At 40.0% G+C, this 27,786-nt stretch overlaps 1 protein-coding gene across 2 annotated transcripts in view; it reads right to left on the reverse strand.

Moving 5' to 3' along the window:
• Positions 1-3,620: 3,620 nt before the first annotated feature.
• The window catches only part of LOC121367338, a 37,108-nt gene continuing 12,942 nt past the window's right edge, over positions 3,621-27,786 (reverse strand). The window contains exons 2-6 of one of the 2 annotated variants that reach the window (XM_041491442.1): positions 21,893-22,028; positions 14,600-14,716; positions 13,834-13,947; positions 7,096-7,209; positions 3,621-3,757 (exon numbers count right to left, since the gene is read on the reverse strand). In XM_041491442.1, coding sequence (XP_041347376.1) covers positions 3,732-3,757; positions 7,096-7,209; positions 13,834-13,947; positions 14,600-14,716; positions 21,893-22,028 — 507 coding nt within the window. In that variant the 3' untranslated portion in view covers positions 3,621-3,731. Of the gene's footprint in view, positions 3,758-7,095; positions 7,210-13,833; positions 13,948-14,599; positions 14,762-21,892; positions 22,029-27,786 lie in introns of both variants that reach the window. The other variant, XM_041491441.1, reaches the window with a different exon arrangement.

Genomic DNA, 27,786 nt, shown 5'->3' on the forward strand with positions numbered 1-27,786 from the left:
ATAACCTCGTTAAAGTTCATCTCTGGTTATGTCACTGTTATGCCATAAGAATAACCTCGTTAAAGTCCATCTCTTGTTGTGTCAGTGTTACGAGATAAGAATAACCTCGTTAAAGCCCATATCTGGTTATGTCACTGTTATGCCATAAGAATAACCTCGTTAAAGTCCATCTCTTGTTGTGTCAGTGTTACGAGTTAAGAATAACCTCGTTAAAGCCCATATATGGTTATGTCAGTGTTACGAGATAAGAATAACCTCGTTAAAGCCCATCTCTGGTTATGTCACTGTTACGAGATTAGAATAACCTTGTTAAAGCCCATCTCTGGTTATGTCACTGTTACGAGACAGAATAACCTCGTTAAAGTGTATCTCTGGTTATGTCAGTGTTACGAGATAAGAATAACCTCGTTAAAGCCCGTCTCTGGTTTTGTCAGTGTTACGAGTAAAGAATAACTTCGTTAAAGCCTATCTCTGGTTATGTCACTGTTACGAGTTTAGAATAACCTTGTTAAAGCCCATTTCTGGTTATGTCACTGTTACGAAATAGAATAACCTCGTTAAAGTCCATCTCTGGTTATGTTAGTGTTACGAGATAACAATAACCTCGTTAAAGTCCATCTCTGATTATGTCAGTGTTACGAGATAACAATAACCTCGTTAAAGCCTTCTCTGGTTGTGTTACTGTTACGAGATAAGAATATGGCTTTGTTTTACAAAATATATTGTAACGAGGTTATTTCCAATCACGCTTTGAGATGTTTTAAGTTTGAGGTCATTATGTCCAGGGATCGAGAGGGATTTTGATTTGATAATTTTCTGCGCTTTTTAAAGCTGTCGACTAGGGAATAGTTACTAAGTACTAGGGACGAGAAACAGACGCTGTTCTACTAGTCTCAGTAGCAATGCGTTCTACTAGTGTCAGTAACCATGTGTTCTAGTGAACTCTGTAACAATGTGTTCTACTAAACCCTGCAACAATGTGTTCTATTGATTTCTGTAAACTGTGTTCTACTAATTTCTGTAACACTGTGTTCTACTGATCTCTGTAAAATGTGTTCTACTAATTTCTGTAACAATGTGTTCTACAGGTATCTGCGACAATATGTTCTACTGGTCTTTGTGACAATGTGTTCTACTGGTCTCAATAACAATGCGTTCTACTGATCTCTGTAACAATGTGTTCTATTTGATTATGTAACAATGTGTTCTACTGGTGTATATAGCAATGTGTTCTACTGGTATCTGTGACAATGTGTTCTACTGGTCTCTGTAAAAATGCGTTCGTTCTATTTGTCTCAGCAGCAATGTGTTCTAATGGTCTCTGAAGCAATGTGTTCTACTGGTATCAGTAACAATATATTCTACTGTCTGAGAAACAATATCTTCTACTTGTGTCTGTAACAATGCGTTCTACTGATTTCAGTAACAATGTGTTCTACTGGTCTTGGTAACAATGTGTTCTACTGAACTCTGTAACGATATGTTCTACTAGTCTCAGTAACAATGTGTTCTACTAGTCTCGGTAACAATATGTTCTACTGGTCTTAGTAACAATGTGTTCTATTGAAAAACACACTTTGTTCAAGATTTGTGCATGTATCACATGTCAAAGTTTACAGAAACAATTTTTAAAAGTCATGTATGTTATCAAAACTAGCTAAAATAATATGGCACTAGCAAAGAATTATCAGAAAGTGTACTAGCCCTTAATTAATTTTGTTGAGTTTATGTGCATCAATATTATGAAGATGTCCCTCTATACTAAATAACATTGTTAAAAATGTAAAAAGTAGGTTTTGTGTACCTAATTTCGTTTGCATTACTTGTACAATCGACAGAAGTTCATCTTATGCTAATCTATATTTGTAATATACTTAGATTTGCATTTCTATTTACATTATGCTTAAGTTATATTCAGGTGTATACATTTAATATCTACATCGAATAGTGTCTTTAGGCATATCTAGCACTAGGAAACTATTCACTTTCATTCATATTATTCTGTATTTTCATGCAATTAAAATATGATGTCTGTCATGTTCACAATTTCTGGTGGTCTCCTTCTTCACCCGCTTCTCTGGTTCCTCCATCTGTATGACCACTGGCTTTTGTGGTATCATATCACTAACCGTTCACTTCATCTCTAGTATTCCTTCTGAAAGTTCTCAACCATGACCATCTGGTTGGGGAATAGCCTGGACTGCCTGGTATGACCGATATCAAATGGTAATTGATTATCTGTATGTGCATTCTCAGGGAGCATCTATAGGGTGGAGAAAGCTACTATTTACTCCACCGTAGTTTTATATTATTATCCATGCTTTGACAACACACAATTCCAGATATTTCTCAAGGCATAGTTCGTTTGCTTATTAGCACCTACATCTCCACAGAGAAGGTATATGTAATGCTCCATTTCTTTAAGAAAGAAAAAAAAGGGAGACATCAATTTCTGCTGATCTTCCACGAGCTAAAAACCTTTCAAGGAAGTCTGAAGCTTGGACATATTCAAAACCACCAGTTTTCCAATCTGCCTACATTTGCTGTTGGTGTACAGCTAGTAAATGTATGCCCAGCCAGGATGGCTAGTTAGTGTCTGTACAATACTTCTTGTTGCCAGGTTGAGTGTATAAAATAACTGGTGGCAATGTATAGACATTTAAGAATAATGTTTGTGTCTTCTTGTATACAACGTTACAACCCCCTCGGTCATTGTTTGCATGCAGTCATGACTTGAAACATGTATTTCTCACAAATAAAATCTTCTTCCCAAGAAGTGCTCGCATTTTCATTATTCCAGTCTCTTGAGACCCCTGTAATGTTACCTTGGATCGAGTGTTGTTTGGAAGAACCCCCTCTATACATGTATTCAAAGCACGGAGTGTGAGCTGTTATATATGAAACAAAACGGATATATTCTTGAATTTTCAAATGTATGATAATTGATAGCTGATGGAAATATTTTTGAAATTGAAATTGTCAAACACTGGTCTGACACGCATTGTTATTTACACTCATAATACATCAGACAGAAAATTCTGAAGTAAGTTGCAATAACTGATACCATCAAAACCTTGTGTAAACACAAAAACTGATGGCAGCTTTTGATATGTTCCATGGGTATCAAAACTTTATTGACATTTATTTATTGTTTTACCTCCAATTTCCAACTGACGATTTGTCAAATGTGTTACAAGTTTACATGTGTATATATACAACGTACAACGTGTCACGGTGGCTCCCGAGTCACAACTAGTTTACATGTGTATATATACAACGTACAACGTGTCACAGTGGCTCCCGAGTCACAACTAGTTTACATGTGTATATATACAACGTACAACGTGTCACAGTGGCTCCCGAGTCACAACTAGTTTACATGTGTATATATACAACGTACAACGTGTCACAGTGGTTCCCGAGTCACAACTAGTTTACATGTGTATATATACAACGTACAACGTGTCACAGTGGCTCCCGAGTCACAACAAGTTTACATGTGTATATATACAACGTACAACGTGTCACAGTGGCTCCCGAGTCACAACTAGTTTTAATAGGATCACATCGTTATTGTCCCACTACATCATAGTGGTAAAACATAGTTGAAACTTAGAAGACAGTATTACACATATTTTATTTTGTGAAATATTAACATATTGACAATGTTTATTTCAATAAGAGGACACTGTCAGTGTAGACCGGGTTTATCGTGTTTTGTATTTCCTCTCCTAACCTCTGAACGCACCGCATCGATCTGAAATAGTGTGCATAAATATGATAATAGCATGTTATATAATACTGACAGATTCGTTGTGAAATACAGTATGAATCATGATAATAATGTAACTGCATTATAGCTTTGAAATATTATATGCAATGGCATTTGATTTATACACCACATCATTATGAAAACGTAGAAACACACAAAAACGTTTACAAATGTATACTGGATGGCCTTTAATATATTCCAGGAATAGCCCACTTGTCGGTGAATGCGACATACATGACGCTAAGTTGTGGAGTAGTGCGCTCAGTGGTCAATGAGTATAATCTATGACGCTACTCTGACGTTAGTCCGACCTACATGACGCTAAGTTGTGGAGTAGTGCGCTCAGTGGTCAATGAGTATACGCTATATGACGCTACTCTGACGTTAGTCCGACCTACATGACGCTAAGTTGTGGAGTAGTGCGCTCAGTGGTCAGTGAGTATAAGCTATATGACGCTACTCTTACGTTAGTCCGACCTACATGACGCTAAGTTGTGGAGTAGTGCGCTCAGTGGTCAATGAGTATAAGCTATATGACGCTACTCTTACGTTAGTCCGACCTACATGACGCTAAGTTGTGGAGTAGTGCGCTCAGTGGTCAATGAGTATACGCTATATGACGCTACTCTTACGTTAGTCCGACCTACATGACGCTAAGTTGTGAATTAGTGCGCTCAGTGGTCAGTGAGTATAAGCTATATGACGCTACTCTGTGACGTGAGTGCGACCTACATGACGCTAAGTTGTGAAGTAGTGCGCTCAGTGGTCAATGTGTATAAGCTATATGACGCTACTCTGACGTTAGTCCGACCTACATGACGCTAAGTTGTGGAGTAGTGCGCTCAGTGGTCAGTGAGTATAAGCTATATGACGCTACTCTTACGTTAGTCCGACCTACATGACGCTAAGTTGTGGAGTAGTGCGCTCAGTGGTCAATGAGTATACGCTATATGACGCTACTCTGTGATGTGAGTGCGACCTACATGACGCTAAGTTGTGAAGTAGTGCGCTCAGTGGTCAGTGAGTATAAGCTATATGACGCTACTCTGTGACGTGAGTGCGACCTACATGACGCTAAGTTGTGAATTAGTGCGCTCAGTGGTCAATGAGTATACGCTATATGACGCTACTCTGTGACGTGAGTGCGACCTACATGACGCTAAGTTGTGAATTAGTGCGCTCAGTGGTCAATGAGTATACGCTATATGACGCTACTCTGTGACGTGAGTGCGACCTACATGACGCTAAGTTGTGAAGTAGTGCGCTCAGTGGTCAATGAGTATAAGCTATATGACGCTACTCTGACGTTAGTCCGACCTACATGACGCTAAGTTGTGAAGTAGTGCGCTCAGTGGTCAATGTGTATAAGCTATATGACGCTACTCTGACGTTAGTCCGACCTACATGACGCTAAGTTGTGAAGTAGTGCGCTCAGTGGTCAATGAGTATAAGCTATATGACGCTACTCTGACGTTAGTCCGACCTACATGACGCTAAGTTGTGCAGTAGTGCGCTCAGTGGTCAATGAGTATACGCTATATGACGCTACTCTGTGACGTGAGTGCGACCTACATGACGCTAAGTTGTGAAGTAGTGCGCTCAGTGGTCAATGAGTATAAGCTATATGACGCTACTCTGACGTTAGTCCGACCTACATGACGCTAAGTTGTGCAGTAGTGCGCTCAGTGGTCAGTGAGTATACGCTATATGACGCTACTCTGTGACGTGAGTGCGACCTACATGACGCTAAGTTGTGGAGTAGTGCGCTCAGTGGTCAGTGAGTATACGCTATATGACGCTACTCTGTGACGTGAGTGCGACCTACATGACGCTAAGTTGTGAATTAGTGCGCTCAGTGGTCAGTGAGTATAACCTATGTGACGCTACTCTGTGGTGTGAGTGCGACCTACATGACGCTAAGTTGTGAAGTAATGCACTCAGTGGTCAATAAGTATAACGTATGGCGCTACTCTGTAGCGTGAGTGCGACCTACATGACGCTAAGTTGTGAAGTAGTGCGCTCAGTGGTCAATGAGTATAACTTATATGACGCTACACTGTGACGTGAGTGCAACCTACATGACGCTAATTGTGAAGTAGTGCACTCAGTGGTCAATGAGTATAACCTATATGACGCTACTCTGTGGTGTGAGTGCGACCTACATGACGCTAAGTTGTGAAGTAATGCACTCAGTGGTCAATAAGTATAACGTATGGCGCTACTCTGTAGCGTGAGTGCGACCTACATGACGCTAAGTTGTGAAGTAGTGCGCTCAGTGGTCAATGAGTATAACCTATATGACGCTACTCTGACGTTAGTCCGACCTACATGACGCTACATTGTGAATTAGTGCGCTCAGTGGTCAATGAGTATAATCTATATGACGCTACTGTGTGACGTGAGTCCGACCTACATTACGCTAAGTTGTGAAGTAGTGCGCTCAATGGTCAATGCGTATAACTTATATGACGCTACTCTGTGGCGTCAGTGCGACCTACATGACGCTAAGTTGTGAATTAGTGCGCTCAGTGGTCAATGACGTATATGACGATGCTTTGTGGAGTCAGTCCGACTTATATGACTCTAGTCTGTGAGGTGAGTATAACCTATATGACGCTACTCTGTGGCGTGAGTGCGACCTATATACTGCTACTCTGTGATGTGAGTATAACATGTATAACGCTACTATGTGGCGTGAGTGCGACCTATATGACCCTACTCTTTGAGGTGAGTATAACCTATATGATGCTACTATATGGCGTGAATGCGATCTATATGACGCTACTCTGTGAAGTGAGTTGGACGTATATGACGCTACTCTGTCAAGTGACCTACATGACTCTATTCACACCGACATAGCCAATATGTCATATGGGGGGGGGGGGGGGGGGCAACGCACTACGGGGGCCCACATTATGTATGTATGTAATATTTTATAAAATTTAATACAATTTGAAAAGAAAAGAATTCGATTAGGGGTCATTAGCTATACCTCCCACGTCGCTACGCCACTGTCTACTCAATTCAGGTGATTATGGTATACATGACGCTACTCTATTAGGTGCGTGTGATCTACATAACGCAACTTTGTAAGGTGATTGTGACCTATATGACGCAACTGCCTGAGGTGAGTGTGACCTACATGGCGTTACTCTGGGGTGATTATGACCTACATGACGCTACTCTGAAGTGAATATGACCTACATGACGCTATTCTGTGAGGTGATTATGACGCAACTCTATGAGATAAGTGTGACCTACGTGACGCCTGGTGTAGTCGTAGCTAATTTGCTATGGTAATATGATGTAACCAATATACGTACGTCTCCTCGCACCGCCAAATGGTACGACACAATGACCATAGCGACAACATCTATGTCCGGAACAATGACCGTCGTGGCCGCATTTGGCCAGATGTTGTACATCTTTGCAAATTCCTGTTTAAAGCAAAGCGATTAATACGTCATAATAGAACACTGTATCTATTTACAAATCTTCCCGTAATTACTATCACTGCCATCTACATATATATTACTAATTACTATCACTGTCATCTACATATATATTACTAATTACTATCACTGTCATCTATATATATATATTACTAATTACTATCACTGTCATCTACATATATATATTAGTCATTACTATCACTGTCATCTACATATATATTACTAATTACTATCACTGTCATCTACATATATATTACTAATTACTATCACTGTCATCTACATATATATATTAGTCATTACTATCACTGTCATCTGCATATATATTACTAATTACTATCACTGTCATCTGCATATATATTACTAATTACTATCACTGTCATCTGCATATATATTACTAATTACTATCACTGTCATCTACATATATATATTAGTCATTACTATCACTGTCATCTACATATATATTACTAATTACTATCACTGTCATCTACATATATATTACTAATTACTATCACTGTCATCTGCATATATATTACTAATTACTATCACTGTCATCTACATATATATTACTAATTACTATCACTGTCATCTATATATATATTACTAATTACTATCACTGTCATCTACATATATATATTAGTCATTACTATCACTGTCATCTGCATATATATTACTAATTACTATCACTGCCATCTACATATATATTACTAATTACTATCACTGTCATCTTCATATATATTACTAATTACTATCACTGTCATCTACATATATATTACTAATTACTATCACTGTCATCTACATATATATTACTAATTACTAACACTGCCATCTACATATATATTACTAATTACCATCACTGTCATCTACATATATATTACTAATTACTATCGCTGCCATCTACATATATATTACTAATTACTATCACTGTCATCTATATATATATTACTAATTACTATCACTGTCATCTACATATATATTACTAATTACTATCACTGTCATCTACATATATATTAGTCATTACTATCACTGTCATCTGCATATATATTACTAATTACTATCACTGTCATCTACATATATATTACTAATTACTTTCATGGTATCTACATATATATTACTAATTAATATCACTGTCATCTACATATATGTTAATAATTACTATCACTGTCATCTACATATATATTACTAATTACTATCACTGTCATCTATATATATATTACTAATTACTATCACTGTCATCTACATATATATTAGTCATTACTATCACTGTCATCTACATATATATTACTAATTACTTTCATGGTATCTACATATATATAAATAATTACTATCACTGTCATCTACATATATATTACTAATTACTATCATGGTATCTACATATATATTACTAATTAATATCACTGTCATCTACATATATGTTAATAATTACTATCACTGTCATCTACATACATATGACTAATTACTAACACCGTCATCTACATATATATTACTAATTACTATCATGGAATCTATATATATATATATATATATATATATATATTACTAATTACTATCACTGTCATCAACATATATATTACTAATTACTATCATGGTATCTACATATATATTACTAATTAATATCACTGTCATCTACATATATGTTAATAATTACTGTCACTGTCATCTACATACATATGACTAATTACTAACACTGTCATCTACATATATATTACTAATTACTATCACTGTCATCTACATATATATTAGTCATTACTATCAATATTGCAAAAACAAATTTGCAAGAAAAAAGTAAAGGAAAATTGGTGTTTAGTTTTTCTGAATTAGCTCATCCCATAGTGTATTAGAAAAAAATCCCCATGTCTGGGGCTTGTGATTGTTTTACAGCACTTTGAATTTAGGGCTTCAAAACCTGTCTTAGATTCACCGATATACGGGGTAGGGATAACAAATGTACGCTAATGGTAACATGTAGTCTTTTTATGTTAATAAAACTTGGCAAGAAGTTACACAAATAATTACCCTTTGCAGTTGTCTATGGGAGGACTTGATGTGATGACCTTATCATGATCAAATCCAAGTTGCCTGTCATTTTGGCGGGGAAAACAATAATAGGGGGGGGGGGGGCAGGTGTTTAAATCTTGAAGAGGTCGATTTGTTTTGATATTAATTATTTTCAACCTTTTCATGCACCCAGTTATTCAGCAATGGTTGCAACAGTTTTAATAGATCACTGAGTGGCAATCTCCAGAACTGAGGCTTCTGCAGATTTAATTCTTTGCATTAACAAGTCAACAGGTTTGTTCGAGATTCTAGTGTTTCGGTGCATCTAGTGGATTTCAAACTCTCCAATGTTTTGTCCATGTCTGCCAATACCGATTTATGTGCAAATCAACCCTTGGCGGTCGGATCGACGGGAGGCGACTCGCCAACCAGCCGGACCGACTGTTCAGATGCGGGAAGTGGAGCAGCCAACCAGTGCACCGCGACCAGCGTCACCTGTTCCCGCTCGTCGTTCGTCTGCGTCGAGACCCCCACCCACGGAGGACTCCGCGACGGCGACTCTGGATGTTGGGGCTGTCAAGAGGAAGGCCGTGACACCCCCCCCCCCCCCCCCCGGGGACCAACCAGCCAAGACGCGGCCTTCTACTTCCTCTTCGGGTGACTGGAGAGTGGCAGCGCGGAAGATCAAAGGCCAGTACTCTAAGTACTTGGTGGGAGACGTCACGGACCCCGACAGACTGCCAGGCGGGGTCTACGAAGAAAACTTCAAGACGTTTCCCGATGGCCACCAGATCGCCATCCACACGGTCAAACTACGGGGAGTGGAAGCTATAGTAGTGACGTCGCGCCGGGATGATCTTTACCGACAGGGATTCCTCAGCCATGACATGGATAACAACACCATCCACAGAATCATGAAGATCGTCACCGGCGCCCAGTACCCACAGATGGTCCACTGCCTTAGCACCCACAGCTACAGGAGACTGGTGCCTCACTTTGAGGAGAGGAACATCATCACCTCCCCGTAGATGCTGTGCACCCAAACGGCCTTAACGAGGCCACTCGCGTGGACATATCGATCGGACTTTAAACTTTTAGATCTGCGTTCAAAATTTTATGTCGAAATTACTTCTTTTTTTAAAATATTATTAAATAGTCCGATCCTCTCTTCTTTCTCTTATTTAATTTTGGACTGTCCTTCTAAAATGCTCCAAATTATACAAATATTCGACCGAGCAGTCAATTCTTTTTTTATTTTTGGCTTGTAACCTTTTTATTATTATTTTTTTTTTATCTATTAACTTCTTTACTAATTGCTATTTTCAAAATTCTGCCCAGTTTCAACCCCCTCCCCCCCCCCCCCCCTCCATCCCGAGTCAGGCCACCGATCTTATCGGAGGTCGGACTCGGGATGGGTGTGTTCGAAACCCTAGTGGTATATGGGCACGTTAAACTAGTTATCATCATCATCAGCAGCAGCAAATCAACCATGTCGTCATTGGCCAAGTTCATCCACTGCAGTCTGCGTACCATGTATGTGCATGTCATTTACAGTTAATTAACAGTTTGCAGATTACTGACATAATCCAGTGCAGTAGATACAAACAGTATATCAGCATATGTTTGTGGTTCAATGGAAGTAACTTTAATTGTGATGTTAGCAAAGAATGCTTTCTGATCCTTGTTCAGGACTCTAGACAAGTTCCCTTCTTTGATCATGACTAAACTGATCTGATTGCTTCACTGGTGTTTATGATCCTTAGTTAAAAACTCAGGATGTCCATGACTCCATGAAATATAAAAGTACTGGCCAAAGTACTGTTTAAAGTTAAATGAATACTGTTTGGTGATTTCCCAGTGTGTGTTGCATTGCCATCTTATGTACTAAAGAAGCTCATTGACGTCTACAATGCGCATTTGATCTACAAATGAAGTGGACTTTGATCTACAAGTGAAGTGGACTAGCATATGCAAGACGTAATATTAGAGTTACAACATTAAGGAATCTGATCAAATGTTCGTTTGGTTTGGGGTTTTTCACACATTTGTAAAATCATTAACCGAGAATCATAGTAGGATGAAACTAACCACTGAACATGTACCTGGCTATTCCATTCAGTTATTGTTAGACCATCTCAGATTAGAATTGACGAGAGCTTCCATAGTAGTACTTTCAATGATAGATGTACATACGTTTTCCATTTGCTGCATTTGGTATGCTCACTAATCATATGAAAGTGAATGGTCATATATTAAAATAAGAAACAATCAGATGCTCATACACCTACTGCCTCTACCATATTGGGTTATGTCAAGAACCAGCAAATTATTGACATTGTTCGGCATCACTGAACAGATGATACCATGAACATATCTGTTTATAGATGCCATTGGAGGAACAAGGTATAAAGTAGTAGTGAATTACACAAGTCACACAATAAATGATGTCATCAATGCTTGATACAATTGTTTGGAAAATATCTTGTTTTAAACATAATGTAGGTGTGGCATGACATGATCATTTTGGTATAGCACTTTATCAAATTGATGACATTTATAGCAAAGACTGCTCAGTCTGGGAGAGAGTTGACAAATTATAGGCGGCTTAAGACATTCCAAGGACAAGTAGTATATTTTCACTTTCTTGACTATTTGAGGACGAAAATTGTAAAGTGTTAACTCTGATTACAATTCACTTTTACAGGTACCAGACATTGATTGCACTGTTAAACATTTTGGACCAATAGCGAATGCCTTTAATTGTACCCATCAATAATTTCAACAGTTCAACGTTTGATTCCCCTTGGAAATATGGTCATTTCATACTCATGTTAACAATAATGAACATGGACAGACACCGGAGTTTCAGACATTAAAGGCAAAGTCCCAACCGATCTAATACGAACTTATAAACATGTTTAGATTGTGTCAATGAGTAATTTATCAAATCAGTTGTTGAATAAAAAGGTTGAAAATAATTAATAGACGCCGAAAGTAAAATAAAAATTAATTTCAAGCTGTTTCAAATATTCTGATGAATTAGAATGGCGTTAGCTAATTAATAAAAACGTATATTTTAATCTTTCGGCTACGAAGGGCTTCCATCGTGGATTTGGTCTTAATGGTGTTATAACAAATTTACCCACAGACATCAATAAAGAGTAACCACTGTAACTTATTGCCAGGGTTTTGTTTTGTTTTATTGTGTGTTTTTTTTGTCAAAGAAAGACCACAGGAGACTAAAAAATAAAACATGTTAACACTTTATAATTGGTGTATTAAGATCGAACTAAATTAATGTGAAAGCAAATGTGCATCTTCAGGATTTGAACTTATGCAACTACACATCTAATTACCACCGTGTTATGATCTGTAATATAAATACAAATAAAATTCCATTACAGGCAGTTTCAAATGTTTGTAATAAGTTAGAATAACTATGAAACAATATTGTTGTTTTCCCCGCCAAAATGGCCACCATATTGGATTTGACCATGATTGTGTTATCATATCAAATTCAATCATTGACTTCTGTTAGGGAAATCACTTTTGAAACATTCTACCAATTTTCGTTATTATAAATAAAATTATTTATAATTGGTGCATGAAAAGGTTGAAGACAATTAATATGAATGCATATTGTCGCATTCAGGATTTGAACACATCTACTTCCCTAAGAACTTCAAACCAAATAATTAGTATATGTAACAGAGATAAATAAATTGTATTTACAAATAGTTTCAGTTGTTTTTATAATAATTCGAATGACTTGAGCTGACCACCAAACAATATTTTATTCCCCCCCCCCACCTCCAAAAAACAAATGACAGCCATCTTGGATTTGATCATGATAACATCATCACATCAAGTCCTTCCATAGGCAACAGTAAAGGGTGATTATTTTTGTAACATTTTGGCATTTTTCATTGACATAGATCGACCACAATTGACCAAAACCTTAAATGTTTTATCCCTACCTCGCATCTCGGTGAATCTTAGATAGGTCTGGAAACCCAAATTTCAAAGTGCAGTAAAAAAAAAATTAAAACAAAAGATTAAAACAAAAAATCCCCAAGCCCCAAGCCCCAAGTCCTAGACAAATGGATTTTTTCCTACAATATGGGGTGTACTGATTCAGAAAAACCAACAATTAATTTTCCTTTACTTTCTTCCCACAATATGTTCATTTTGAAACTATACAACCAGACTATCTAAATATATAGTACTAATTACTACCACTGTCATCTACATACACAATATTAATTACCATCATCAATTTCTTCGTAATCAGACACATATCCACTATTTCTTTAAGTACGTATAACTCACCACTTTCTCCGTAACCAGATACATATCAACAATGTTCATCAAATACAAGTAACTCATCACTTTCTCCGTAACCAGATACATATCCACAATGTTCATCAAATACAAGTAACTCATCACTTTCTCCGTAACCAGATACATATCCACAATGTTCATCAAATACAAGTAACTCACCACTTTCTCCGTAACCAGATACATATCCACAATGTTCATCAAATACAAGTAACTCATCACTTTCTCCGTAACCAGATACATATCCACAATGTTCATCAAATACAAGTAACTTACCACTTTCTCCGTAACCAGACATGTGCCCGGTCCCCGTACACTTGAGGCCTCGGCCGCACGGACAGACGAAATGCTGACCAAGTGGGGCGACTATCTTTGAAGTGGCCAAGCAGACTGGATGGACGTAATAAAAACAAATACGGATTATTTAAACGAAATTATTTACACAAACTAAGTACAACAAATCTGTTGTTTTCTAGTATATAATATTCGCTTGGTTCAATCTTGAGTATGTCCACCCGTGCCCTTGTGTGAAACTAATCTATATAATTATAATCTATAAATAATAAGATAACGTATGCAGACCAAGAACAACTTTCGTTAAGTTTTATTAAAATTGATTTACCCTTATGTGTTAAATGTTGGGGGTACATTTTCTAATTAGGTCAACACTTTTTAACGGAATCGTCAAGTAAAAAACCCTTTCACAAAGCATCAGTCAATTTAACTGTTTACCTACAACAACATTCATAAACACTATCGTAACTGTTGTCCTAATGCTAATATAACTGGCTGGCGCAGTACAGATAATTATCTATTGGTGTAATAAATATCACCTATTGTTGTAGTAAATATATAACTGGTTGGTGTTAAACTACAAACAAAATTACCTATTTTGTAGTAAATACTCGTATATAACTGGTTCCGTATAATATCACCTATTTATGTAGTAAACACACAACTGGTTGGCGGTAATTATTAAACGAAACATTGATGTAGAAAACATGTGACTAATCGTCGGAAGACAAAGGGAAGAGTAACGTACCTCCTCTGTATGTCACTCTGGGGGTGCACGTTCCGCGGTACGCCCCCACGTGGCTGATTTTACAACATTCCTCCTGTCGACAGTCCGAGTTAGTGTTACAACTACGTTGACAGTGTCCTGAAACAAACCACATCAAACTGTTACAACCACGTTGACAGTGTCCTGAAACAAACCGCAGCGTTAATATGTTACGACAACGCTGTCCTAAAACAAACCACGTCAATATGTTACATCATAATGTTACAACCACTCTGACACTGTTCTGGAACAAACCACATCAATCTGTTACATCAATATGTCCTGAAACAAAACACATTAATCTGCTAAAACCACGACGAAACTATCCTGAAACAAACCACGCCAATTTGTTACAACCACGCTGACACTGCCCTGAAACAAACCACATCAAACTGTTACAACCACGCTGACACTGTCCTGAAACAAACAACGCCAATCTGTTACAACCACGCTGACACTGTCCTGAAACAAACCACATCAAACTGTTACAACCACGCTGACACTGTCCTGAAACACACCAAGCCAATCTGTTACAACCACGCTGACACTGTCCTGAAACAAACCACGCCAATCTGTTACAACCACGCTGACACTGTCCTGAAACAAACCACGCCAATCTGTGACAACCACGCTGACACAGTCCTGAAACAAACCACACCAGTCTGTTACAACCACGCTGACACTGTCCTGAAACAAACCACATCAAACTGTTACAACCACGCTGACACTGTCCTGAAACAAACCACATCAAACTGTTACAACCACGCTGACACTGTCCTGAAACAACCACATCAATCTTTTACAACCACGCTGACACTGTCCTGAAACAAACCACGCCAATCTGTTACAACCACGCTGACACTGTCCTGAAACAAACCACGCCAATCTGTTACAACCACGCTGACATTGCCCTGAAACAAACCACATTAATCTGTTACAACGACGCTGACACTGTCCTGAAACAAACCACATCAAACTGTTACAACGACGCTGACACTGTCTTGAAACAAACAACGCCAATCTGTTACAACCACGCTGACACTGTCCTGAAACAAACCACATCAAACTGTTACAACCACGCTGTCACTGTCCTGAAACAAACCACATCAATCTGTTACAACCACGCTGACACTGTCCTGAAACAAACCACATCAAACTGTTACAACCACGCTGACACTGTCCTAAAACTAACCACACCAATCTGTTACAACCACGCTGACACTGTCCTGAAACAAACCACATCAAACTGTTACAACCACGCTGACACTGTCCTGAAACAAACCACATCAAACTGTTACAACCACGGTGACACTGTCCTGAAACAAACCACGCCAATCGGTTACAACCACGATGACACTGTCCTGAAACAAACCACGCCAATCGGTTACAACCACGCTGACACTGTCCTGAAACAATCCACGCCAATCGGTTACAACCACGCTGACACTGTCCTGAAACAAACCACGCCAATCTGTTACAACCACGCTGACACTGTCCTGAAACAAACCACGCCAATCTGTTACAACCACGCTGACACTGTCCTGAAACAAACCACATCAAACTGTTACAACGACGCTGACACTGTCCTGAAACAAACCACATCAATCTGTTACAACCACGCTGAGACTGTCCTGAAACAAACCACAGCAAACTGTTACAACCACGCTGACACTGTCCTGAAACAAACCACACCAATCTGTTACAAACACGCTGACACTGTTCTGAAACAAACCACATCAAACTGTTACAACCACGCTGACACTGTCCTGAAACTAACCACACCAATCTGTTACAACCACGCTGACACTGTCCTGAAACAAACCACATCAAACTGTTACAACCACGCTGACACTGTCCTGAAACTAACCACACCAATCTGTTACAACCACGCTGACACTGTCCTGAAACAAACCACATCAAACTGTTACAACCACGCTGACACTGTCCTGAAACTAACCACACCAATCTGTTACAACCACGCTGACACTGTCCTGAAACAAACCACATCAAACTGTTACAACGACGCTGACACTGTCCTGAAACAAACCACATCAAACTGTTACAACGACGCTGACACTGTCCTGAAACAAACCACATGAATCTTTTACAATCACGCTGACACTGTCCTGAAACAAACCACATCAATCTTTTACAACCACGCTGACACTGTCCTGAAACAAACTACATCAATCTGTTACAACCACGCTGACACTGTCCTGGAACAAACTACACCAATCTGTTACAACCACGCTGACACTGTCCTGAAACAAACCACGTCAATCTGCTACAACCACGCTGACACTGTCCTGAAACAAACCATGTCAATATGATTAGATAAAACAAATTATAACAATAAATTTGAAAAAAAAAAATATCCTGGAAAGGAAAAATGTAATAAAGATCTGGTCTGTAAGAAAATCAACAGTTATGTAGAATAGTCATTTTTAAATCTGTAATCATCCCTAAAATAATTCACTTACTAATTTCATTGCCTAACACAAGAACAAACAATACAACAATGCTATCCAAATGGCGGTTTTAAAATGCTAAATATTTTATGATGGCATTCAAATGTACATAAACTAGCAGACGATTTTTAACAAGCACAAAATGGAAAGTACTTTTGAAGTTGCTACAAAATTATCAATACAAAAATGTATTATGTGTGGAGATTAATTTATTAAAATACAAACTGAAAAACAAACTAACAGTTAAGCAAAGATTAAGCAAAGATGTTTTTACATAGTTTGTGGCTAATTCAACAAAAACAAAAGTCTGAGTGTACAAATGATTGCTGATCAGAAATCCTCACATTATGAACACTATATAAAACATTGGGGTTATATTTATTCAAGATTTAATAACGAATAGTGTCAGTTTTTAACCTATGAAACATTTAGAATCAATTTCAACATACGATCGAATTTCTTAGAATTTGGTAAAATATGGTAATTGTGTACACCGAACTCAGATTTATGGCTATGAATAATTCTAAAACATTGTTAGTAATATTCAGACAATCGACACAAATCAAACGGAATAATATGTGTGTGTCTAATAATGACTTATTACATGAAACTCCAGTATAGTTAGTGTAACCTTTTGGAGGCCAATCGTAGATGGCTCTGCAGACAACAGTTATCCGAATCCGTCCTGAAGGTCTTGACACGTGATTGAGGGAACCATTGGTGTTAAGACTAAAATAGTCAAGTACACCAACCACCCCTAAAGCCCCTAACGGTATGTGGATCTCATTGAAACAGCTAAACCGTTAGTAGCACAATCACAGTCATGGTTCAGAGTTGTACGCCATTCAAGACAGTACGTGACTCAGGGTCCGTACGTGACTCAGGGTCCGTACGTGATTCAGGGACCGTACTTGATTCAGGGTAGTACATGGTTCGGGGCAGTATGTGATTCAGGGCAGTACGTGATTCAAGGCAGTACGTGATTCAGGGCAGTACGTGATTCAGGGACCGTACTTGATTCAAGGCAGTACGTGATTCAGGGCAGTACGTGATTCAGGGACAGTACTTGATTCAGGGCAGTACGTGATTCAGGGCAGTGCGTGATTCAGGGACCGTACTTGATTCAGGGCAGTACATGGTTCGGGGCAGTACGTGATTCAGGGACCGTACTTGATTCACGGCAGTACATGATTCGGGGCAGTACGTGATTCAGGGCAGTGCGTGATTCAGGGACCGTACTTGATTCAGGGCAGTACATGGTTCGGGGCAGTACGTGATTCAGGGATCGTACTTGCCTCAGGGAAGTACATGATTCAGGGCAGTGCGAGATTCATGACAGTACGTGATTCAGGGCAGTACGTGATTCACGGACCGTACTTGATTCAGGGCAGTACATGATTCAGGGCAGAACGTGATTCAGGGACCGTACTTGATTCAGGACAGTACATGATTCAGGGCAGTGCGTGATTCATGACAGTACGTGATTCAGGGACCGTACTTGATTCAGGGCAGTACATGATTCAGGGCAGTACGTAATTCAGGGACCGTACTTTTTTAAAGGCAGTACGTGATTCAGGGACCGTACTTGATTCAGGGCAGTACATGGTTCGGGGCAGTACATGGTTCGGGGCAGTACGTGATTCAGGGACCGTACTTGATTCAAGGCAGTACGTGATTCAGGGCTGTACGTGGTTCTGGGCAGTACGTGATTCAGGGCAGCAAGTGATTCAGGGACAGTACTTGATTCAGGGCAGTACGTGATTCAGGGCAGTGCGTGATTCAGGGACCGTACTTGATTCAGGGCAGTGAATGGTTCGGGGCAGTACATGGTTCGGGGCAGTACGTGATTCAGGGACCGTACTTGCCTCAGGGAAGTACATGTTTCAGGGCAGTGCGAGATTCATGACAGTACGTGATTCAGGGCAGTACGTGATTCACGGACCGTACTTGATTCAGGGCAGTACATGATTCAGGGCAGAACGTGATTCAGGGACCGTACTTGATTCAGGACAGTACATGATTCAGGGCAGTGCGTGATTCATGACAGTACGTGATTCAGGGACCGTACTTGATTCAGGGCAGTACATGATTCAGGGCAGTACGTAATTCAGGGACCGTACTTTTTTAAAGGCAGTACGTGATTCAGGTACCGTACTTGATTCAGGGCAGTACATGATTCAGGGCAGTACTTGATTCAGGGCGGTAGTACTTGATTCAGGGAAGTACGTGGTTCGGGGCAGTACATGATTCAAGGTAGTACGTGATTCGGGGCAGTACATGATTCGGGGCAGTACATGATTCAGGGCAGTGCGTGATTCAGGGACCGTACTTGATTCAGGGCAGTACATGGTTCGGGGCAGTACGTGATTCAGAGACCGTACTTGATTCAGGGCAGTACATGATTCGGGGCAGTACGTGATTCAGGGCAGTACGTGATTCAGGGACCGTACTTGATTCAGGGCAGTACGTGATTCAGGGCAGTGCGTGATTCAGGGACCGTACTTGATTCAGGGCAGTGAATGGTTCGGGGCAGTACATGGTTCGGGGCAGTACATGATTCAGGGACCGTACGTGGTTCAGGGATTCAAGGCAGTACGTGATTCAGGGCTGTACGTGGTTCTGGGCAGTACGTGATTCAGGGCAGCTAGTGATTCAGGGACAGTACTTGATTCAGGGCAGTACATGGTTCGAGGCAGTACATGATTCATGCCAATACGTGATTCAGGGCAGTACGTGATTCAGGGACTGTACTTGATTCAAGGCAGTACGTGATTCAGGGCAGTACGTGGTTCGGGGCAGTACGTGATTCAGGGCAGTACGTGATTCAGGGACCGTACTTGATTCAGGGCAGTACGTGATTCAGGGCAGTGCGTGATTCAGGGACCGTACTTGATTCAGGGCAGTACATGGTTCGGGGCAGTACATGGTTCGGGGCAGTACGTGATTCACGGACCGTACTTGATTCAAGGCAGTACGTGATTCAGGGCTGTACGTGGTTCTGGGCAGTACGTGATTCAGGGCAGTGCGTGATTCAGGGACCGTACTTGATTCAGGACAGTATATGGTTCGGGGCAGTACATGATTCAGGGACCGTACTTGATTCAAGGCAGTACGTGATTCAGGGCTGTACGTGGTTCTGGGCAGTACGTGATTCAGGGCAGCAAGTGATTCAGGGACAGTACTTGATTCAGGGCAGTACATGGTTCGAGGCAGTACATGATTCATGCCAATACGTGATTCAGGGCAGTACGTGATTCAGGGACTGTACTTGATTCAAGGCAGTACGTGATTCAGGGCAGTACGTGGTTCGGGGCAGTACGTGATTCAGGGCAGTACGTGATTCAGGGACCGTACTTGATTCAGGGCAGTACGTGATTCAGGGCAGTGCGTGATTCAGGGACCGTACTTGATTCAGGGCAGTACATGGTTCGGGGCAGTACATGGTTCGGGGCAGTACGTGATTCACGGACCGTACTTGATTCAAGGCAGTACGTGATTCAGGGCTGTACGTGGTTCTGGGCAGTACGTGATTCAGGGCAGCAAGTAATTCAGGGACAGTACTTGATTCAGGGCAGTACGTGATTCAGGGCAGTGCGTGATTCAGGGACCGTACTTGATTCAGGGCAGTGAATGGTTCGGGGCAGTACATGGTTCGGGGCAGTACGTGATTCAGGGACCGTACTTGCCTCAGGGCACTACATGATTCAGGGCAGTGCGAGATTCATGACAGTACGTGATTCAGGGCAGTACGTGGTTCGGGGCAGTACATAATTCAGGGCAGTACGTGATTCAGGGACCGTACTTGATTCAGGGCAGTACGTGATTCAGGGCAGTGCGTGATTCAGGGACCGTACTTGATTCAGGGCAGTGAATGGTTCGGGGCAGTACATGGTTCGGGGCAGTACATGATTCAGGGACCGTACTTGCCTCAGGGCACTACATGATTCAGGGCAGTGCGAGATTCATGACAGTACGTGATTCAGGGCAGTACGTGATTCAGGGACCGTACTTGATTCAGGGCAGTACATGATTCAGGGCAGTACGTGATTCAGGGACCGTACTTGATTCAGGGCAGTACATGATTCAGGGCAGTGCGTGATTCATGACAGTACGTGATTCAGGGACCGTACTTGATTCGGGGCAGTACATGATTCAGGGCAGTACGTAATTCAGGGACCGTACTTTTTTAAAGGCAGTACGTGATTCAGGTACCGTAATTGATTCAGGGCTGTACATGATTCAGGGCAGTACTTGATTCAGGGAAGTACGTGGTTCGGGGCAGTACATGATTCAAGGCAGTACATGATTCGGGGCAGTACGTGATTCGGGGCAGTACGTGGTTCAGGTCAGTATGTGATTCAGGGCAGTACTTGATTTAGGGCAGTACGTGATTCAGGGCAGTAGTACTTGATTCAGGGCAGTACGTGATTCAGGGCAGTACATGATTCAGGGAAGTACGAGATACAGGGCAGTTCGTGATTCAGGTCAGTACATGATTCACGGCAGTACATGATTCAGGTCAGTACATGCTTCAGGTCGATGTTGTTGAGTCCTCAATCTGAAGTTAATTTAATTAGGTAACGAGAAACAGTGTTGTTTAAAAGAGGAAGCGACCACATCAGACTTTCAGATTCACGTACTCTTACTGGTCAAAGGAAATAAAGAATGAAAGAAAGAAAGAAAGAAAGATAGAAAGAAAGCAAGTTTTATTTAAACGACAAGGCGCAATACATTAAAATGTGTTAAATTGTGAACTCGACAGTATATAGCCATATATGTAAGAGACAGTGTTATGTTGTGTTGTTACCTCTGTCGACGCAGCTGCCGGCCCCTGCACTCACTTGTACGCTTGTCCTGACGTTGACGACGTTACAACACTTGTGGATGGGGCAGTCCGAGTCCTTGTTGCAGATACTCGACATCCACATCGCCGCACATCCAGGCTGCACGGGGAACACAATACATAGTACGACGGTGTAGTGGTATAGTAGTAGTAGTAGTAGTACGGTAGTACGGTAGTAGTAGTAGTAGTAATATCAGTACTAATAGTAGTAGTAGTAGTAGTAGTAGTAGTAGTAGTAGTAGTAGTAGTAGTATAACTAATAGTAGTAGTAGTAGTAGTAGTAGTAGTAGTAGTAGTATACGTAATAGTAGTAGTAGTAGCAGTAGTAGTAGTAGTATAAGTAATAGTAGTAGTAGTAGTAGTAGTAGTAGTAGTAGTAGTATAAGTAATAGTAGTAGTAGTAGTAGTAGTAGTAGTAGTAGTAGTAGTAGTAGTATAAGTAATAGTAGTAGTAGTAGTAGTATAAGTAATAGTAGTAGTAGTAGCAGCAGCAGCAGCAGCAGCAGCAGTAGTAGTAGTAGTAGTAGTAGTAGTAGTAGTAGTAGTAGTAGTAGCAGCAGCAGCAGCAGCAGTAGTAGCAGTAATAATAGCAAATGGGAGCCCGTACGCCTATGAATAGTAGTAATAGTAGTAGTACTAATAGTAATAGTGGTAGTAGTAATTTTCTAGTCTCTTTGTATTTTCACCCAAACAAATAAGTAAACACATTGTTTGTATCAGCACAGCACGGAAATCTGATGTATTTAGTTCTGATTTGTACAAAGCAAAATCCATCAAATCACTGGAAATAACAGCAAAGGCTGTGGAGAGAAACGGATAGTGATGAGTGAATTCCTTAGTAACGATGAAAACAAACAGCAGCTGGCCAGGTTGATCTTGAAGACCTGGGGAAGTAATGAGTTCAGCTAAACACTGCACAATAAGGAGATAACTATTTGTGAAAATAAAGCATATAGCTTGACATGTACTGATGGGCAAACTGTCGTCATGTCAGAAGTTCCCATGTTAGAGTCTGACTAAGAAGAAACTGACACAAGGGTGATTCTGTACTGCAAATATGCAGAGAAAAAGAACTTTGACTGTGCGTGTCAGAAGTCCAGACAGTGATATATTTTTCATTCTGCTCTACTATGCATCAAATTTAAAGACACACATCTTGTTCGATACTGGCTCTGGTAACAAAAGAAAGCTACAGGACATTTCAAAGTTGGCTGATGATTTTACTCCAGTTTATTGCACCGCTCTTTTAGGACTTCATGCATTCACCAGATGTGACACAACGAGAGCATTTAAAGGAATTGGTAAAGTAAAGACAATCAAACGTATTCAGTCAAAACCAAAAGTATTTCAGAAGCTTGGCGAGTCCTTGCAAGTCACTGAGGATCTTTTTCTCAGATTAATATCAGATGACATCCACCACCAAAGTGGAGAACCTCCGTTTGTCTATGTTAATGTTAAAGTGTGGGCTGACAGGAAGTAAACTCGCCCCCTCCCCCCCCCCCCCAAAAAAAAAAATGTCGACCTGTCAACTTTACCACCGCCACAAGTTTGCCTGCGTGAACACATTAAAAGGGTAAACTATTAAGTAGGGATTTAGAAGAGAGCCCATACACCCAAACCTGATATTCCTGAACCCACAGACAATAATGGGTGGATTGCCGCTTGTGGACATGGAGGAAGACTGGAACCAAAGTGGTGTGATGGGGAAATCCTGCCACCTACATTGGCTGATATCTTACAGGAGGTCCAATACAACACAGACAACTAAGAGGAAGGCAGTGAAGATGACAATGATGAGTTGTAGTGACAGTAAAGAAGTATGAAATAGTGATAGCGACCGTGATTAATTCTTAATCTCTGGTGAACCAAGCTATTTTACAGGTGTGTCTATGCTGTGCTGTGCTGTTCTCTCTCTCTCTCTCTCTCTCTCTCTCTCTCTCTCTCTCTCTCTCTCTCTCTCTCTCTCTCTCTCTCTCTCTCTCTCTCTCTCTCTCTCTCTCTGGTTAATACCAAAATAAACAATTTGAATATTGGAATGTTCATTTTCTAGTATATACTGACTGATATGGTTTATTGTTACAACCATGCATAGTTCTCTGGTAACAAGAGAGTATTTTTATTTTGCTAATGTCATGCAAACCAACTTTAAAAATATTAATGAACACTGATGTCTTGCATGTGCTGTAAGGTATCTATATTCAGTTTTTAAGTTGTTAGCACAAAAAATAATTGAATATCAATAAAGTACTAATCAAATACTTGATTAGGTGTAGCATTTTGAGCGTCGCCTGAAATCTGTGACCTTTTGACTTCTGATTAACTACCTATTGACCCCAATTGAATATTTCACTGGTGTGCGTGTACCTCTCACAGATATCAATATGTGGAATGTCAGCTTGCTAGTAAACACTGATCTGGTTTAGAGATATGACCTTTTTTATTTCCCCTTAGCTACAACAACATTTTTGTTAACGTTGAAAATACGACCTTATTCCATTTGTCACGCAAACACTAATTGAATATTTAAAGAGTACTAATCAAATAAATGCTTATATGTCAGATTTTAAGCATTGCCTGAAATCTGTGACCTTTTGACCTTTTGTGACGTACATAATGACACAATAATTATAATATACACACCAACGAACAGAAGTCACCAATACCAATATTTTGAGTGGTCACGGAGTATTCTCTGTTAATTTAAAATACCATTTTTGTTATACCTACCCCATAAATCTAATTCCAAAAATCTGCCGTCATGGTTCACTTTAACCCCTCGAAAACCATAGTGCGTCCCAGTTTATCCAATGTTAACACTCATAATTCTAAAATATAGGTCTGAAACTGTTAGAAAAACAGTACTTAGTAATCCAAAAGCGTGTTTCCACCGCACAATACAGTCTTTGTTTTTCGTTTTTGTTGTTTTTCATGATTATTATTATTTAAAATATGTTTTCACAAGTAGCATTGTGGTTGGGTACCTGTTTACGTTATACAGTGTAATATTAACAGAGATTCAATATTTGTAGATATATTGGCCATTCAAACAGATCGATGTAGACACATAACTAGTGTTGGGTAGATGGACGGATATATGGATGAATGAATTTAGGGATAGATGGATTTATGCATGGATGGATTTTTAGATGAATGGATGGATGTATGCATGCATGGATGGATGAATGGATGGATGTATGCATGCATGGATGGATGAATGGATGGATGTATGCATGCATGGATGTATGAATGGATGGTGTATGCATGCATGGATGGATGGATGGATGGATGGATGGATGTATGAATGGATGGATATATGCATGCATGGATGGATGAATGGATGGATGGATGGATGGATGGATGGATGAATGGATGGATGGATGGATGGATGTATGAATGGATGGATGTATGCATGCATGGATGGATGGATGGATGGATGGATGTATGGATGGATGTATGAATGGATGGATGTATGCATGCATGGATGAATGGATGGATGGATGGATGGATGGATGTATTAATGGATGGATGTATGCATGCATGGATGGATGAATGGATGGATGGATGGATGGATGAATGGATGAATGGATGGATGGATGGATGGATGGATGGATGTATGAATGGATGGATGTATGCATGCATGGATGGATGGATGGATGGATGGATGGATGTATGAATGGATGGATGTATGCATGCATGGATGGATGGATGGATGGATGGATATATGAATGGATGGATGGATGGATGTATGTATGAATGGATGGATGTATGCATGCATGGATGGATGAATGGATGAATGTATGCATGCATGGATGGATGAATGGATGGATGGATGGATGTATGAATGGATGGATGTATGCATGCATGCATGGATGGATGAATGGATGGATGGATGGATGTATGAATGGATGGATGTATGCATGCATGCATGGATGAATGGATGGATGGATGGATGAATGAATGGATGGATGTATGCATGCATGAATGGATGAATGGATGGATGGATGAATGAATGGATGGATGGATGGATGGATGGATGAATGGATGGATGTATGCATGCATGGATGGATGGATGAATGGATGGATGTATGCATGCATGGATGGATGAATGGATGGATGTATGCATGCATGGATGGATGTATGCATGCATGGATGGATGAATGGGCAGGCACAGCGGAGCAGAGGGGCTGGGGGCCTCTGCTCTTAATTAAAATTAGTTTTATGAGTAAATCTTAATGCAGAGACGAATTTTACTTGTAGAACATAAATAATTGCATTTCAGGACATCTAGTTTTCCTAATTTTCCGGGCAAGCATACCCTCCCCCTCCCCCCCCCCCCCAATGTCTATTTGCTTTCGCTATGCATGTGGATGGGTGGGTAGGTGGTTGAGTTTTGTGGTAGGTTTTGGATGGGTGGGTGGGTGTATGGATGGATAGATGGAGGGATGATGGATCGATGGATGGATAGAGAGAAAAACAGACATGCAGCTGTATAGGTAGAGGTCCTACAAATACACATTACATCCTTAATACGACATAATGCGGTGGGGGGGGGTGGGTGGGGAGGGGGGTTCTGCATAATATTGTTGTGAAGGTAACAAAGCTAATATATATATTATATATTATTACATCAAATTATCTTATAATTTCAAATGAAACCGAATGAAATGTATCGTATCGTATCGTATCGTATTATGTCATATCAAATCTCATAATCCGGCAGCCAAATGTTGTTAGGGTTGGGTGTTTTTGTTTGTTGTTTTGTTTTTTACTTGGGGTTTTTGTTGGATTTTTGTTGGGGGGTTTTGGGGAGGTTGTTGGATTTTTTTTGGTTTTTGTCTTTTTTTTAGGGGGGGGGGGGCAGGTAACTGAACCTGGAAATGGTGACCATGGCTTATCAGGCAGATTCTCAAGAGGGATACCATGGCGTACTGTGATAAATCGAGAGAAAACCTACATACAAAATGTTCAGGTTCTATCAAAATAGGGTGGGACGTAGCCCAGTGGTAAAGCGTTCGCTTGATGTGCGCCACGACTGGTATATCAAAGGACGTGGTATGTGTTATACTGTCGGTGGGTTAGTGCATACAAAAGATCCCTTGCTACTAATGGCAAAATGTAGCGGGTTTCCTCTCTAAGACTATATGGCAAAATTACCAATTTTTGACATCCAATAGCCGATGATTAATAAGCCGATGTGCTCTAGTGGTGTCGTTAAACAAAACAAACTGTAAAAACATATTCCATTTGGCTGTTGGACTATTCTACATTATGTCAGTGAAGTCCATACTTAAAAAATCTGGAATGATTCCAATAAAAGCAGTGGACACCATTTTCAATTTCGGGTTATGTTAGAGCTTGTCAACTGTCTACACTATTTATACAACGCATGTGACAAGACAAAAACAGTATTATCCTAGTTGTACTTGTAAAACAATTAATATTAAACATCCTGTGACGTAATCCCAGATTAATCTAATACACCTTTCAAATGGATTCCATGACCCGAAAACCTATTCTTAGCCAATCAAACTGTATTTTGCTAGGTTTATTGAGAAGCGCGTTAAATTCAAAACACAAAACAGAAGAATATTGGTGGTTATCTAGAAATACCTATGTTGAAATTCCAGATCAATCTAGTAAATGGATCAATTGGATTCTTGTATCCCCAAATCTATGACTATAGCAAACGTATCATCCTAAGTTTATTTGAAGCAAATTTTATTCAGAATATATGTTTTGCGGCAATATTGGTGCCCATCTTGAATTTGCAATAAAATAATTCCTAACTGAACTAGTTAATGGTTAAAATATATTATTTGACCCCAAAACCTATAACTTTACTATACTTTATTAACATC

The sequence above is a fragment of the Gigantopelta aegis genome, chromosome 3 (assembly GCF_016097555.1).
Source record: "Gigantopelta aegis isolate Gae_Host chromosome 3, Gae_host_genome, whole genome shotgun sequence".
Lineage (NCBI taxonomy): Eukaryota > Metazoa > Mollusca > Gastropoda > Neomphalida > Peltospiridae > Gigantopelta > Gigantopelta aegis.